At 41.9% G+C, this 14,413-nt stretch overlaps 1 protein-coding gene across 10 annotated transcripts in view; it reads right to left on the bottom strand.

The window, feature by feature from the left end:
* sytl5 (synaptotagmin-like 5) overlaps positions 1-14,413 on the bottom strand; it is a 179,840-nt gene that overhangs the window by 57,281 nt on the left and 108,146 nt on the right. For 5 of the 10 annotated variants that reach the window (XM_069889408.1, XM_069889405.1, XM_069889410.1 and 2 more), the window contains exon 3: positions 8,149-8,187. The exons of 2 other annotated variants lie outside the window; for them this stretch is intronic. In XM_069889408.1, the coding sequence (XP_069745509.1) occupies positions 8,149-8,187 (39 nt within the window). Of the gene's footprint in view, positions 1-3,717; positions 3,801-7,901; positions 8,029-8,148; positions 8,188-14,413 lie in introns of all 10 variants that reach the window. 3 more of the 10 variants (XM_069889412.1, XM_069889414.1, XM_069889413.1) reach the window with 3 other exon arrangements.

Below are 14,413 nucleotides of genomic sequence, written 5' to 3' on the forward strand. Positions count from 1 at the left end.
CACGATCGAGAGATCGGGAGCTCCGATGGGCGGGCATTCATGGCCAAAAACAGGGAGGGGGAGGCATCAACATTTACACATGATATAGGGAAAATACCATATTATGGGGCCAGAAATAGCAGGGGTCAACTTTTACATGTTATCGACTTTTACACGAGTATATATGGTATCCTACTTATAAAGGCGGCTATGGTTGAATTAGAATATTTTTTTTTACAATTGCAGCTTAGAAATGGCTGAATCTCCCCACTAAACTAACTTTTCTGATTGGTGTTATTTAATGAAAGCAGTAATATTGTCAAGGAGCCAATAAAATTAGACAAGATATTTGAAACTGAACCAGTTTCCCTCTCCAAAGATGCCACCTGACCTAAAGAATGATTTCAACTTCCAGATTTGCAGCATCTACAGTATTTTACATTCAAATAAAATCCAAACAGAAAGCATAAAGCTTTGTTGTTTCAAGAATCAGTTTCTAATTTATCACTATGCAAAAAATGGAGCACCCGTCAGTATAAAAATTGTTGGGTATTGTACCTTAACAGTGCCAAGCCAGCCCTGAAATAAATCCCAAATCAATATTGAAATTTAACTTAACAACTTGGTTGATGTGGACCAATAATTGCATGCGCAATTGTTATGCAGAATAACCAGATATTAACTGAGTGAAATTTGGCAAATTTCAGTGTATATGTAGTATCTTAGGAACTGAATTATGCCCTTGGAGCTTTTCCTCCCATTCCAACAGATAGACCAAATGTTGCTACAATTATTTCATGGGAATTAGACATTTATTTTATCAGCATGATCCCATGTGGGTAAAACTATCCTAATCTGTTAACAGCAGCTGGTAATTTAAGTTGCTACAATGATCTCTAACTTGACAGCAAATATTAGTCATAATTGAAGACCAAGTTCTAGTGGAAATGCATCACCATCATGTATAGACTATTTGCAACTTCTTGGATAGGGTAGGGGGCATTAATTTCCTCGTCCAACACACTTACTGCTACTTTGATGGTGCTAATGGATCATTTACTAGAGCAGAAAATGCCAGAAATGAAGTTTACGTTAGGAGGTCATCTGAATCATGAAGTTGGAAGTGCCCATCAGATGAAGATGGGAGAGGTGTTGGTAACAGGCTACACTTGCTTTCTGGAAATTAAAGGCCAACTGCTACACCTTTGAAACTCCAGAAAATACTGAATACAGTAGAATCCATGTTATCTGGAATTCAAGCAATTGGCAGCCTCAAGCAACTGGCAAATAAATAGGTACAAAATACGCAAGTTTAAAATCGCCATCCTGAGCAGTTAGCTTGCCAATCACGTAACACACAATCTCAAGCATCAGGCAAATACACACCCGCTTCTACCAATCCCTATAGGTGCCAGATACTGGGGGTTTTACAGTATTTATCATTTTCCTGGGCCTTAATCAAGAGGAATCTGCAACCCCTTTAAAATCTGTTATTTAGATTAATTGACCACAAAAGCACCATTTAAGATTGTGCATCACATGTTCCAAAAATCCAGAATTTGGATCAGGAGTGCACAGGAGCCAGATTTGAGTCACAAAAGATGGCTTGTGCTCACTTCAGGCAATTTACAGAGTTTTACAAGAAAGATTACCTGAGGCACCCATCCCATGCAAATCAAGCACGAGATTTTCCACTGCTTATCAATAGGCTGCCATGTTAAATTCAGAGCGCTTTCCATTTTACTATGGTAGAAGAAATAAATAGGAGGTCGCTGAATTATCCAAAGAGTTTCTGTGTACCAGTAAAATCTAAAGTTTTCTATAGATAAACATTTTCCATAAGAAAATTGTGTCATTCAGCAGCCAATAAAAAAATATGAGTGACAGAAATTGTATATATTATAGCTGCCCTTTTGCTTCAAAATCTTTATGCAGGGATATTGTAGATAAATGAATCTAACCCTGAATCAGATTGACGATAGAAATATAACAATTGTTGGCTATCTATGTCTTGTAAGGAGGTTGAACATCTTCCAGAATCAAAGAGAAAGACAGAGGTACACAGATCCTTAACCTACAGAGTCCACACCAACCATTAACTCATTATGTAGACCAGTGGTTCTCAACCTTTTTCTTTCCACTCACATACCACTTTAAGTAATCCCTATCCATTGATGCTCTGTGATTAGTAATCCCTCTGCCTTTGTGCCCTGTGTAGCTCCACCAGTGATGTACTGGTCGGAGGGGTTAGGGCTGTCTCTTTAGGAGGTAGGGTTGGGTTGTCTGTGGGGGTGGTCGTGTTGGTCGGAGCAGCTGGAAGGGCATCCGGGGCATGTGGGATGTGTCACTAACCTGCATCGAGTCCCGGAGGGGGGCGATGTGGGTGTAGGTGATGACAGGGTTAGGTGTGTGACTCCAGCAACCATCAATTCCCGGACAGGGACTGGGCCCTCATGGCGTCGGGGTACAGCATGTAGGCTTATTGAGGGTTGGCATGCAGGAGCTGCCCCTCTTTGATCAATGGGTCGGTCTTATGGCCCCTCGCGTGTTTGTGCAGCAGAATGGGTCCCAGAGATGAGAGCCAGGGTGGCAGTGTGGTTCTGGTTGCTGACCTCTTGGGGAAGAAAAACATGCGCTCTTGTTGTGTCACGTTGATAGCGGTGCAAAGGAGGGATCGGATGGCATGGAATGCTTCCAGCAAGACTTCCTGCCAGTGGGACACTGCCAGGCCTTTTGACTTACAGATGTGCTGGTAATGTCCTTTCTTCCCGCGTCCTGAACAGGTGGCTTCCTTTGCCGGGCAGAGTCATCAGGGGGGCTTTAGCTGGCCACAGTAGTGTCTGATCGCGGTGGTGGGGTTGTGGCCTGCTTGTACGGAGACAGTCTGTGATGCCGAGTCCTAAAATGGTGGCACCTCCACATGGAGGGCCCGTTCTTACCAGCAATGATCACCTCGGTGTTGCACTGGGTAGAATCGAGAGTCCTAGCTAGCTGAAAGGCCCTCTTCAGAGGCAGCTTGTCCTCTTCAAGCAGTCAGACCTCACCCTGGACACACAGGCATCCCGGACCAACTCCTCCACACACACTGGGCTGCAGGTATGGGGGCCGAAACAGTGCTCCAGAAATCTCCCTTGCAGATCGTATAGGGCCTGAAGGAACTCATCCGTGGACTCTCTGGGCTGCTGTTTCCTCAAAGCCAGCACGTATCGTGAGTACACCTTGTTCACGCATGGTCGGTAGAGGCTGTGGAGTTCAGCCACGGCATCTGGGAAGGTTGTGCAGTTCCTGATCGCCTGGTATGCTTGGTGGCCCACTCCTGCTTGCAGGACCTTGAGTCTCTTCCCATCTGAGTCCACCAGACCCATTGTGACTTTGAGAAAGTTTGAGAAACAGGACATCCACTGCTCGGCAGCTCCAGGCGCCTGTGGATCAATTTCTAGCCTGTCAGGTCTCACTCAGCATCTTGTCCATTCCATGTGGAAAATTAAAGTGTATTATGGCCAGGTTACAAGGGGAGGAGCTACTGGGGAGTGAGTCATCAGTGGGCAGGCCAGTCACTCATAAACAGCAGTATATACATTTAACCACAATTGCCTAGGAACACCAGGTGCTGTAGGTTTCTGTGAAGGGTGCCCTACAAAGTGGTGACTCTATCTGCCTTACGGTAGACAAAAGTTAAATAATTTCATGCATGTAAATTCCAATTTCAGTATTACATGACAATAATGGAACCTTTACCCTTTAACTTGTTCCTTTTCATTGATTTTCAGGTTTTCAAACCAGTGCTTGATCTACAACTCAAGATAATGGTCCAGCTCTATCTAACAAAAAGATAAAGTTGCTGTGAAAAATAACATCTATGAATGGCATCAATAGTAAATGCTGTATTTCTTTAAAGTCTTGTACTGTAATAGGTGGAAGTGTGGATAGAGTTTGATAAGTTCAATGAATCACGTTGCTGTGCATTGGAATTGATATCAAACCCTACAAAGTCTGTGATGCTATTCCAACCAGACAATTTATGACACTGGATGAAAACAGTGTATCTGAGATACATGCTGAGCAATATTTCCTGCATCTTTCATTATGTAGAAGTATTGGGAAAATAATGTTCACTGCTTTATAGTTCTTTTATTCTTCCACATGGCATTGTACTATGAGTGTTAAAGCTCCAGATACGATCTCACAAATAAGGTATTAGTTTTAAAAACACATTAATTGAAAAAAAACTGAAAACATACTTAGAGCAACTTTAACTAGCTTCACCATTTTTCTATCACTATTCCAAACAAATATGCAGAAATCCACATAATTTCTTGAGAAATATGTACAGCTCTAGCTTGTTAAATTGTACCGTAATGTGAATGACTAATACAAAAATGCTTATCCTTTCAAATCCATCAAAGCTGCACTAGAGAGATGCATCACAGTATTCTATGTGGATATTCTACCACTGACCAGACAAGTGATGGTTCAGTCACCTGCCACTGCTTCCAAGTAAGTCTGGTGAATGTAACTTTACATTATTATTTGAATATACCAAAATGTTTGGCCTGGAAGTCAGCCTGAAGAAAGCTGAGGTCCTCCATCAGCCAGCTCCCCACCATGATTACCAGCCCCCCCACATCTCCATCGGGCACACAAAACTCAAAACGGTCAACCAGTTTACCTATCTCGGCTGCACCATTTCATCAGATGCAAGGATCGACAATGAGATAGACAACAGACTCGCCAAGGCAAATAGCGCCTTTGGAAGACTACACAAAAGAGTCTGGAAAAACAACCAACTGAAAAACCTCACAAAGATAAGCGTATACAGAGCCGTTGTCATACCCACACTCCTGTTCGGCTCCGAATCATGGGTCCTCTACCGGCACCACCTACGGCTCCTAGAACGCTTCCACCAGCGTTGTCTCCGCTCCATCCTCAACATCCATTGGAGGGCTTACATCCCTAACGTCGAAGTACTCGAGATGGCAGAGGTCGACAGCATCGAGTCCACGCTGCTGAAGATCCAGCTGCGCTGGATGGGTCACGTCTCCAGAATGGAGGACCATCGCCTTCCCAAGATCGTGTTATATGGCGAGCTCTCCACTGGCCACCGTGACAGAGGTGCACCAAAGAAAAGGTACAAGGACTGCCTAAAGAAATCTCTTGGTGCCTGCCACATTGACCACCGCCAGTGGGCTGATATCGCCTCAAACCGTGCATCTTGGCGCCTCACAGTTTGGCGGGCAGCAACCTCCTTTGAAGAAGACCGCAGAGCCTACCTCACTGACAAAAGGCAAAGGAGGAAAAACCCAACACCCAACCCCAACCAGCCAATTTTCCCCTGCAACCGCTGCAATCGTGTCTGCCTGTCCCGCATCGGACTTGTCAGCCACAAACGAGCCTGCAGCTGACGTGGACTTTTTACCCCCTCCATAAATCTTCGTCCGCGAAGCCAAGCCAAAGAAGAATGGAATTTGGCTCTTTAGTTGTGAGAAGGAATTGTGGTAATAGTTTTTCTTTAGGATTACTTATGTTAATATAATGTTTTGCAAAATTGTGATACTGACAAAAATAATAGCATTTTGAAGTCTTGTGTGTTGCCCATTAACAGTTACAATTTGAACAGTGAAACCTGACTGGCAGGGTGAAGCATTTGGGTCCTTGACAGTTTCTATCCATAACAAAAGATTTCTTTGAAGTGAAATCCGACCAAATAATGCATTGCTTCTTTCCCCCTATTTATTCCAAGCTTAACAGCAAACAACCAATGTTTCTAAGACTAGGAGTCTGCATCAGCAAATAGTGTAACTGGTCAGGATTTCACAAAGGCTGAATGCTTTTCCTCAAGCTAAAGGCACCAGAATACCAAAGTACGAGTGGAAGTATTTGGTACAGTAGAGGACAAAAAAGGGAAAGGCTCTATAATAAACAATCATGGTCAACAAATGAAGAAACTAACAACATTAAGTTAAAGGAAAGATGCATGAATGCAAAAAGGAACTGGGTTGATAAAAATCATGAAGAGATATTAAAATAACATAAAAAACTAGAAAAGGGAACATTAGTCATGAAATAAACTAACAAGGCACATAAAGACGATAGCTATATTTAAATGTAGCAAGAGAAATAAAGGGAACATTGATGTATTAGATATATATCATCAAAACAATAATGAATAATTTGGAGTTGGCAAGCTTGTTATTTGAATTTTTGTCCCCTATTTTTACAGTACAGGAAGTAAGCTACAGGGAGGGACTGAGTAGATTTAATGGACAATGGGAAAAGGAGAGGCTGCAGACTAAAATAAATGCAAGGCTCTCCCGTTTGCATGTCAAAAGGTTAAAACAAATTGTGAAATGCAAATTCCCCATATTTTTGATTTGCAAGTTTGCAAATATTAATCCCATAATCAAAGAGCAGCAGAGAGAATAAATTGACAATTAATCCATTAGACAGTTAGGCAGTCTGTTAAAGAAGGAAAATTTAATTTTGAAATTTAAGATAATCTTCACCACCTGTGTTCCCCTCTATTATGATCTATATGCAGTCCTCACCCCTCCTTTATCCTGTTCCCTTTCTCTCACCATCCCCTGGTCCCCCAACCATTTTCATTCCCCTCTACCTACACATTTCACCTATCGGATTCACTCCTCCTTCTGGTTCCATCTGTCTTTCACCTCTTCCCTGACAGTTCCCATCACTACCATTTTCTCCTAGCCCTGCTGGCTTTTGTTCCCACGTCACTCTGTGCCTCACTTTTGTCCTCCTCGGCTCATCTTGTTTCACCTACTCTTTCTTTTTCTCTCTCCCTCTCACACATCTCAATAACTTGCCTTCGTCTCCCAACAACATCCCTCACAGTCCATTATTCTTCGCCCTTCCAAGATTTTCTGACCCCTACTTGTCTATCTCACCCTTCCCACCCAATGCTGGCCACCTGTCCTTTCTATGATCAATTTTGAAGGGCTTTGGGCCAAAATGTCAACAATTCCATCCCCCACCACTGATACTGTTCAACCATTAAGTTCCTGCACCAGATTGGTTTGTTTTTTTTTACCTTTATGACAAGTTTGCTAATTTCACTCCTCTCCCACTGATACTCTGGAGAAAACAATTCGAACTTGTCCATCCAGCCCTTACGGTCAATATTCATACTGTTGAATCTTTTCTGAATCTGTTCTAAACCCTCTACATCCTTTCTTAAGTGTGGCAACCAGAACTGCACACAATACCTCAAGAGTGGCCGAACCAACATTTTAGAAAACTTCCCAACTCTTCTACTCAAACCCCACCCTGCAGATGAAGACAAGCATGCTGCATGCTTTCTTTACCATCCTATCTACTTGTGTTACCACTTTCAAAGAGCAATGGACTTGTACCCCCAAGAGGCTCCTGTATATCATTTCTCCTTTGGGTCCTACTATTTATACTTTCCTTTTGCATTTGACCTCTAAACATGCATCACCTCAGATTTATCCAGATTAAACTCCATCTACCATTTCTCCACCCAAATTTCCAACCAATCTATATCCTACTGTACGTTTTGACAGCCTTCCTGACTATCCAAAACTTCAACAAGTGGCCCAATTAGACCACTTATATTTTCATCCAAACCATTTATATTACAAACAACAGAGGTTCCTCCACTAATGATCTTTTCCTTACACTAAGGGTCATAAACATCCAGTCAGGTAAGCATTGCTCCAATTCTATCCTGTCTCTTATGACCAAGGTCATTTTGTATCCAATTTACCAACTCACCATGGATCCCATGCAACTTAATCTTCTGGGCCAGTCTACACTGAGGGACCTTGTCAAATATTTTTCTTAAGTCCATGTAGATGACATCCACTTGACCTACCCTCATCGATCATCTTCATCTCTTCCACAAAAAACTCAATCAGATACAAGACAGAAACTCCCACACATACTTATCCCTCTTAAGTTCATGCTTTTCCAGATGCAAGTAAATCTTTTCTTGAAGAATTTTCTCCAACAATTTCTCCAACACTGATGAAAATCTCACTGGCCTTCAATTTCCTCGAGTACCCAGATTGTCTTTAACAAAAAAAGTAAGAATATTGGCATTTCTCCAATCTTTGGGTTACCTCATCTGTAACTAAAGAAAATACTGTAGGGTGGTCTTAATCAAATTGGGGCATATTGACCAAAACTAACCTTGTGCTTCTCTTGAGGCTTAACAATTTGAATGGAGAACTGTGGATTGACAAAAGTAGACATTATCTTTAACAAAATTTTGAATTTACAGTATTCAGTGCTAATAATTTTTTTTTGCCTTTTTCTTCTGCTTTTGTGAATCTCACAACACCATCACTTCCTGGATATCTCTGGAATAAATGCAGGTTTGAGAAATCAACATACTTTTGACCTACAGCTAATCTGTATGTTACATAGTTAATTGAGAAATTGTGGACAAGAGAATTTAGAACCATTGCTAAAAAGGCAAGAAATGACCCAGTGCCTCCTATCATCTTTGCAATTAATGGTATTCTTTAAGGTTTTGTCATGTGAATTTCCTTTTTCATAATATTTTACCCCAAGCAATGGAAAGCTCAATTATCCATTCAGATTTTTGAACTGAATGACACAGTCCATATATATTTAATATAGTTTTAAGATTAGTACACTGCAAGGTTAGGTAAACAAAAACTCTGCAGATGCTGGGATCTCGTGCAGTCCACTAAAGTGCTGAACAAACTCAACAGATCATGCATCATCCATGGAAAGCAAAAGGCAGTCGACATTTCAGCTGAGCTGGAAATCAGGCAGATGCCTGAATAAGGTGGTGGTGGAGAATGAGGAGGTACTGGCCAGCAGGTGGAAGAGGGAAGAAGAGAAAGGAGCTAAGAGTTGGTGGGGGTAGAGGGTTGGAAGGAGAAGGGATAGGGCTGGGGTGTTGGAGGAAGGGAATAGGAGGGATGAGGGAAAGCGAAAGACCAGGAGAGGGAGTTGATATTGATGCCATCTCATTGAAGATTCTCAAGACAGAACATAAAGTGCTCCTCCTATTTACAAGTAGCCTCAAACTGGCTGTAACTTAAGGCCAAGACAGATATGTCAATGTGGCAATGGGGTATGGAATTGAACTGGTTGGCCACTAGAAGGTCCATTGCCATGGATAGAGCAGAATTTCCCAAACTGGGTTCTGTGGAACCCAGGAATTCTATGGAAAGGCGTAGGGGCTCCTCAGAAGAAAGACAGGGAGTAATAACGATCTGTGCGGGTGAAGCTGGTGACTGTGGGCCAGAGTCGGTGCCGCACCATTGCTGGGGTGACGTGTGTGTGGTGGTTTTTGGGAGCTGGCGGTGTCAGCACGGAGATTTGTGGCATGTGTGAGGAGGGGGCTCCAAAATACCGGGGTCCAGCTATCACCTGAGGTAAATGAACAATGGGAAGAGTACACTGCTGGCATTGCCTGATGAGGCGGGGCAGCCTGGGCTTCAGCGGGCAGTGCCAGGAGCCAAGGGGTGGTGGGGGTAGCCATGCCTGTGGTGGGGAGCAAGGGGCAGCAGGGGTAGCCTGAGCCCGTGGTGGGACAAAGCAATGCAGTAAACATGATCTACAGATTCAAAGGTGGTGTCACTTCATTTGGATGGACTGTTTGCGACCCTGAACGGTGGCAAGGAAGGAGGTGGAAGTGCAAGTGCAGCAAGGGTAAGTATCAGGTGGAGTGATTGTGGTGGGGGGGGGGGTGGAGGGGGGGAGGTGGGGAGGAGGGATCTCTCTCACACTGGAACATTATCAGTACATCTGTGGATATACCAAAGTATTTTAACTTCCATGGTTTAACTGTTCAGATTGATCACGAATGTACACCACTGAATCAAAAACAATCACAGGATCTTTTCTGGTGGTAAAATGGGTCACAAAGATGAAGCAAATAAATGGTGTGTGGGAAGTAGCTGTACATTTTATCTTGTTTCTTTAGAAGCTTTGATTGAATTTAAATTATGTAAAGAGCATTTACAACTTAGTAGCAAATAAATGTCAGCAAAACAGATGCTTGTCAAGGTTATTTTAGTAGACTGATATGCTTTAATATTTTGTAGCTGAAAAAATTGGCCGCGAACAAATGTAATCATCTTTCTCTGTACCACATACTGTATGACTCCAGATAAAGGAAACATCCCATTGCCCATTAAATTCAATTTTACAGGGGTTCCTTGATGCTGCCCTGTCAATTCCTAACAGCAAGACAATGGCAATTATTCTCTCCTCTTACTGAGTGTCAATAAAATACCCCAATCGGAAATGTTAACAGAACCTTTCTATCTATCAATGCTACCAGACGTGCTGGGTCCCTCCAGCATCTGCAGTCTTTGTGATTCTCACCTTATCCCTGGATTCACTTCTTTTGTTCATAATTCGACCAAGGCTTTGATGAAATCTAGAGCAACAGGGTCCTAATGGTAATCAAACAACATCCAACTACAAATGAGAACCAATTTATAACCCTGTAAAAGATAATTGAGCATATGCTACTGGGTGGGGGAATTGGCTGGATTTGATTGATCCTATTTCTTTGAGAAATGGAGAGCTGGAGCAATTTTCTACTTAGTTGTGTATATAACAGTCGAGCAATTATACTGGAACAGCTCAGACAGAAATGAGGTTTATTCTGGCGCACGCCTTCAGCAATACAAGCACAATGTTGTTGGGATGTTTGTTCAATCAATTCATGTAAATTGTTTGCAATGGCAGAGCCTCATGTTTTGAAATATTTCTGGCAAAAGATGATTACAAATATTTCCGTGGCAACTTTATATGGGGGGCTACATTAGAGAATATACAAATTCATGAACCACCATCAATCATAACAAAATGTGATGAGCCAGAGTTAAGCAGCATGAATGGAGGCTCTTTAGCCTAACTCATCCATTACCAACTAAGATGCCTACCTGAAAGTGTCTATTTTGCTTACATTTAGGTCATATCCCTCTAAACTGTTCCCGCCCATAAACCTGTCCAAATGTCTCTTCAACATTATAATTGTACAACTTCTGCTGACAGCCTGTTCTATATACTCACCATCCCAAGGATGAAAATAGTGCCACTTTAAATCTTTCCCCTCTCACCTTAAATCAATGCCCTCAACTTTTAGACTTCTCTACTGTGGGAAAAGATTATATCCAGCCACCTCATTTACATGTATGCTTTTCATAATTATAAACGTCTTTAACGTGACCCCTTAGCTTTCTTTGCTTTAGGAAAAACTGCCCAGCCTGTCCAAACTTTCCTTTCAACTCGAGACCTCCAATCCTGATGATAAGCTTCTGAATCTTTTCTGCCCCCTCTCTAGCTTAATTACATCCTTCCCATAGTATTGAGATGAGCACTGCACTCAACATTCTAGATGTGGTCTCACCAATATCTTGTAGGGCTGAAACATGTTGCAAATCTTATATGCAATGCCCCATCCAATGAATGCAAGCATGCCATACATCTTCTTCACCATCTCGTCTACCTATGTCACCACATTAATTATGTATTTATACTCTGGATCTCTATTCTACAACACTTCACAGGGTCCTATTGTACACTGTGTAAGTCCTGTCCTGGTTTAACTCCCAACTTCATAATGAGTTAAACTCCACCCTTTTGTCCACTTTCCCAGCTAAGACAGGTCGTGTTGCAACCTGCTGTGGCACGATAGCAAAGGGAGCACTGCTGCCAGAGTAGATCTGGACTGTGGATTTTTTTTCTCTGTAAGCAATATTTTGCACTTCTGTTTTACTTTGCACAAACTGTTGAACTCAAGAATTGGTTGATTTCCCTAGCTTGCACACAATGAAAAGTTTTCTCTGTATCTCAGTACATGTTACAATCAACAATATATTGAATAATCAACAGTACTTGTAGCAATCAACAATATTACTATTTATTTTGTAATTGGGTTTAACAGCTAATTTGACAAGCATTAAATGATCTCTGAATATCCAGTAGTGGTATAATAAAGCTGTTGTGCCACACACAGTATCAATTGCCCTTTGCTCTGTTTATGTTCAAGATTTAAATTAGAGTCCACCTGTCCATTCCTTCTATAGAAGAACTAAGGTATTTAGTACATTCATTTCTTCATTGGTTGAGATCAACAGTGTAGATTACGTTTGAATGTTGAGCACTGCCCTGTCTGAATGCAAATTTGTTAGACACTGCAAATCCTGAACAATGTTAGCTTATAATTTTTAAAGTAGTTTTCAAAAAAAACATTTCAGAATGATTAAGAAAAAATAAATTGTAGAGCTGGTTCAATAATAGATCTACAACAGGCAAATAAATGAAAATAAAAGATATAGCAACAGCTCAATGTTTCCAATATTATATCAAGGTCATTTATTTTCAGTCTCTCAAACAAGGAAAACTCAGCAGGTTAGATTTCCAGCATCTGCAGGTTTTTAAAAAAAAAAATCATTTTCTTTAACATATGCATCTAATTTAGTCAAGTGGAAACTGAGAAGGCATCTCAAGGTACACAGAGATGTTAAATCACAACATGAATGTAATGTGATTTTATAAAAAATTAGCCTTCTGCCCTATGACTTCAATGGAACAATATTTCAGAACCCTGTATTCACCATATTATACATTTAATACGGTTAATAAGTTTTTTGGCCAGTATCTCTTGTTCCCTCCAAGATCATGTTCTATCTTTACTAAAGTCCTGAGGTACTTTATATGACATGGTTCCATGACTGTTAATTTCCTGATGCCTAACAGGGGACTTTTTCATCACAGGAGTCTCGAGAATGACAGTTTTCTACAACCAAACATGGATACATCTCCCATCTGACAGGGTTCAGCTCATAGCAATGATAAGCAAGAATCCAGTCTGATCTTCCATTCCATCCACAGAAGAACTGAGGCATTTTGTACATTCATTGCTTGAGATCAATCAACCATGTCAAATAGAAATCAACTCAAATTTTTGGCCAAATGATGACTTCACTAGTCCACTGGTAAACAAAATACAAAAGTAGCAGCCTCAAACCTCTGTCATTCAAGAACGTTGCCTCCATTCCTTATCCACTTCATTTAGTTCATTTCATCTTCATCAATTCAGTCAGTGTCCTAAAATCTATTTCATGCCAAAATTCTCAACCCTGCATATCAAATTCTCAACCCAATCCTAAATAGCTGACCTAGACTCTATCCCATTAACTACTACTGAAGAATAACAGGTCTTGCCTGGAATTGGTCACAATGATTCCATTCTACATTTTTCTAAATGTTAATCACCTCAGGACAAACTGCTTATCGCAGCAATTAATTCAATGAATCTACACAACGCCTAGGAGTAGAGGCCAAGGGTGTTGCACAATTTCTTTTCTATTGCATTCTATACAATTTACCTTGTTAATCCATTAGGAAGAGGTTAAGTCTCAGCCTCTCTCCCGACAAGGTCATTGCTGCGTCATTTCGAATGGCTGGCGTAAGCAATGACGAGAAGATCGAGAAACTAAAAAGTCTCTCATCGCTCCAGGAAATCGAGCGGTATCAGCAGGGTAGCAGCAGGCCGGTTCCCCATGATGATGAGTCGGAGAGAAGCGGGGACACTCTGGAGATGGAAATCGGGATTATAGGGGGAAGAAGAGAGACCCCCTAATCTGTATCCCGAATGGAGGGCGTTGGAATTCAGCAAGTGGGCGGGCCTTGCATGCCAGGGTTCGGGCATTAATGAATTCCAAGGAGATACAATCTCCAACTCATGAGTGAAGAATAATAAGACCTGGAAGGGGCATCAAGTCATCAATGCCCTACTACTTAAATGTGGGCTGTACCCGACAAGGTGTACCAGGAACCACGGCAGACCTTCTGCAATCAGTACCTGCAGAAGGTGTCAGACGTCCAATGAAACATTGGCACACATCTCAGGACACAAGAGAAGTGCAGAGAACAAAACAAAGGAATCTACATCACCTTTGTTGACCTCACCAAAGCCTTCGACGTCGTGAGCAGGAAAGGGCTTTGGCAAATATTAGAGCGCCTCAGATGCCCCCCAAAGTTCCTCAACATGGTTATCCAACTGCACGAAAACCAACAAGGTCGGGTCAGATACAGCAATGAGCTCTCTGAACCCTTCTCCATTAACAATGGAAGCAAGGGTGAAACAAGGCTGCATTCTCGCACCAACCCTCTTTTCAATCTTCTTCAGCATGATGCTGAACCAAGCCATGAAAAACCTCAGCAATGAAGACGCTGTTTACATCCGGTACCACACGGATGGCAGTCTCTTCAATCTGAGGCACCCGCAAACTCACACCAAGACACAAGAGCAACTTGTCCGTGAACTACTCTTTGCAGACGATGCCGCTTTAGTTGCCCATTCAGAGCCAGCTCTTCAGCGCTAGACATCCTGTTTTGTGGAAACTGCCAAAATGTTTGGCCTGGAAGTCAGCCTGAAGAAAACTGAGGTCCTCCATCA

The sequence above is a fragment of the Narcine bancroftii genome, chromosome 7 (genome assembly GCF_036971445.1).
Source record: "Narcine bancroftii isolate sNarBan1 chromosome 7, sNarBan1.hap1, whole genome shotgun sequence".
In the NCBI taxonomy this organism is placed as follows: domain Eukaryota; kingdom Metazoa; phylum Chordata; class Chondrichthyes; order Torpediniformes; family Narcinidae; genus Narcine; species Narcine bancroftii.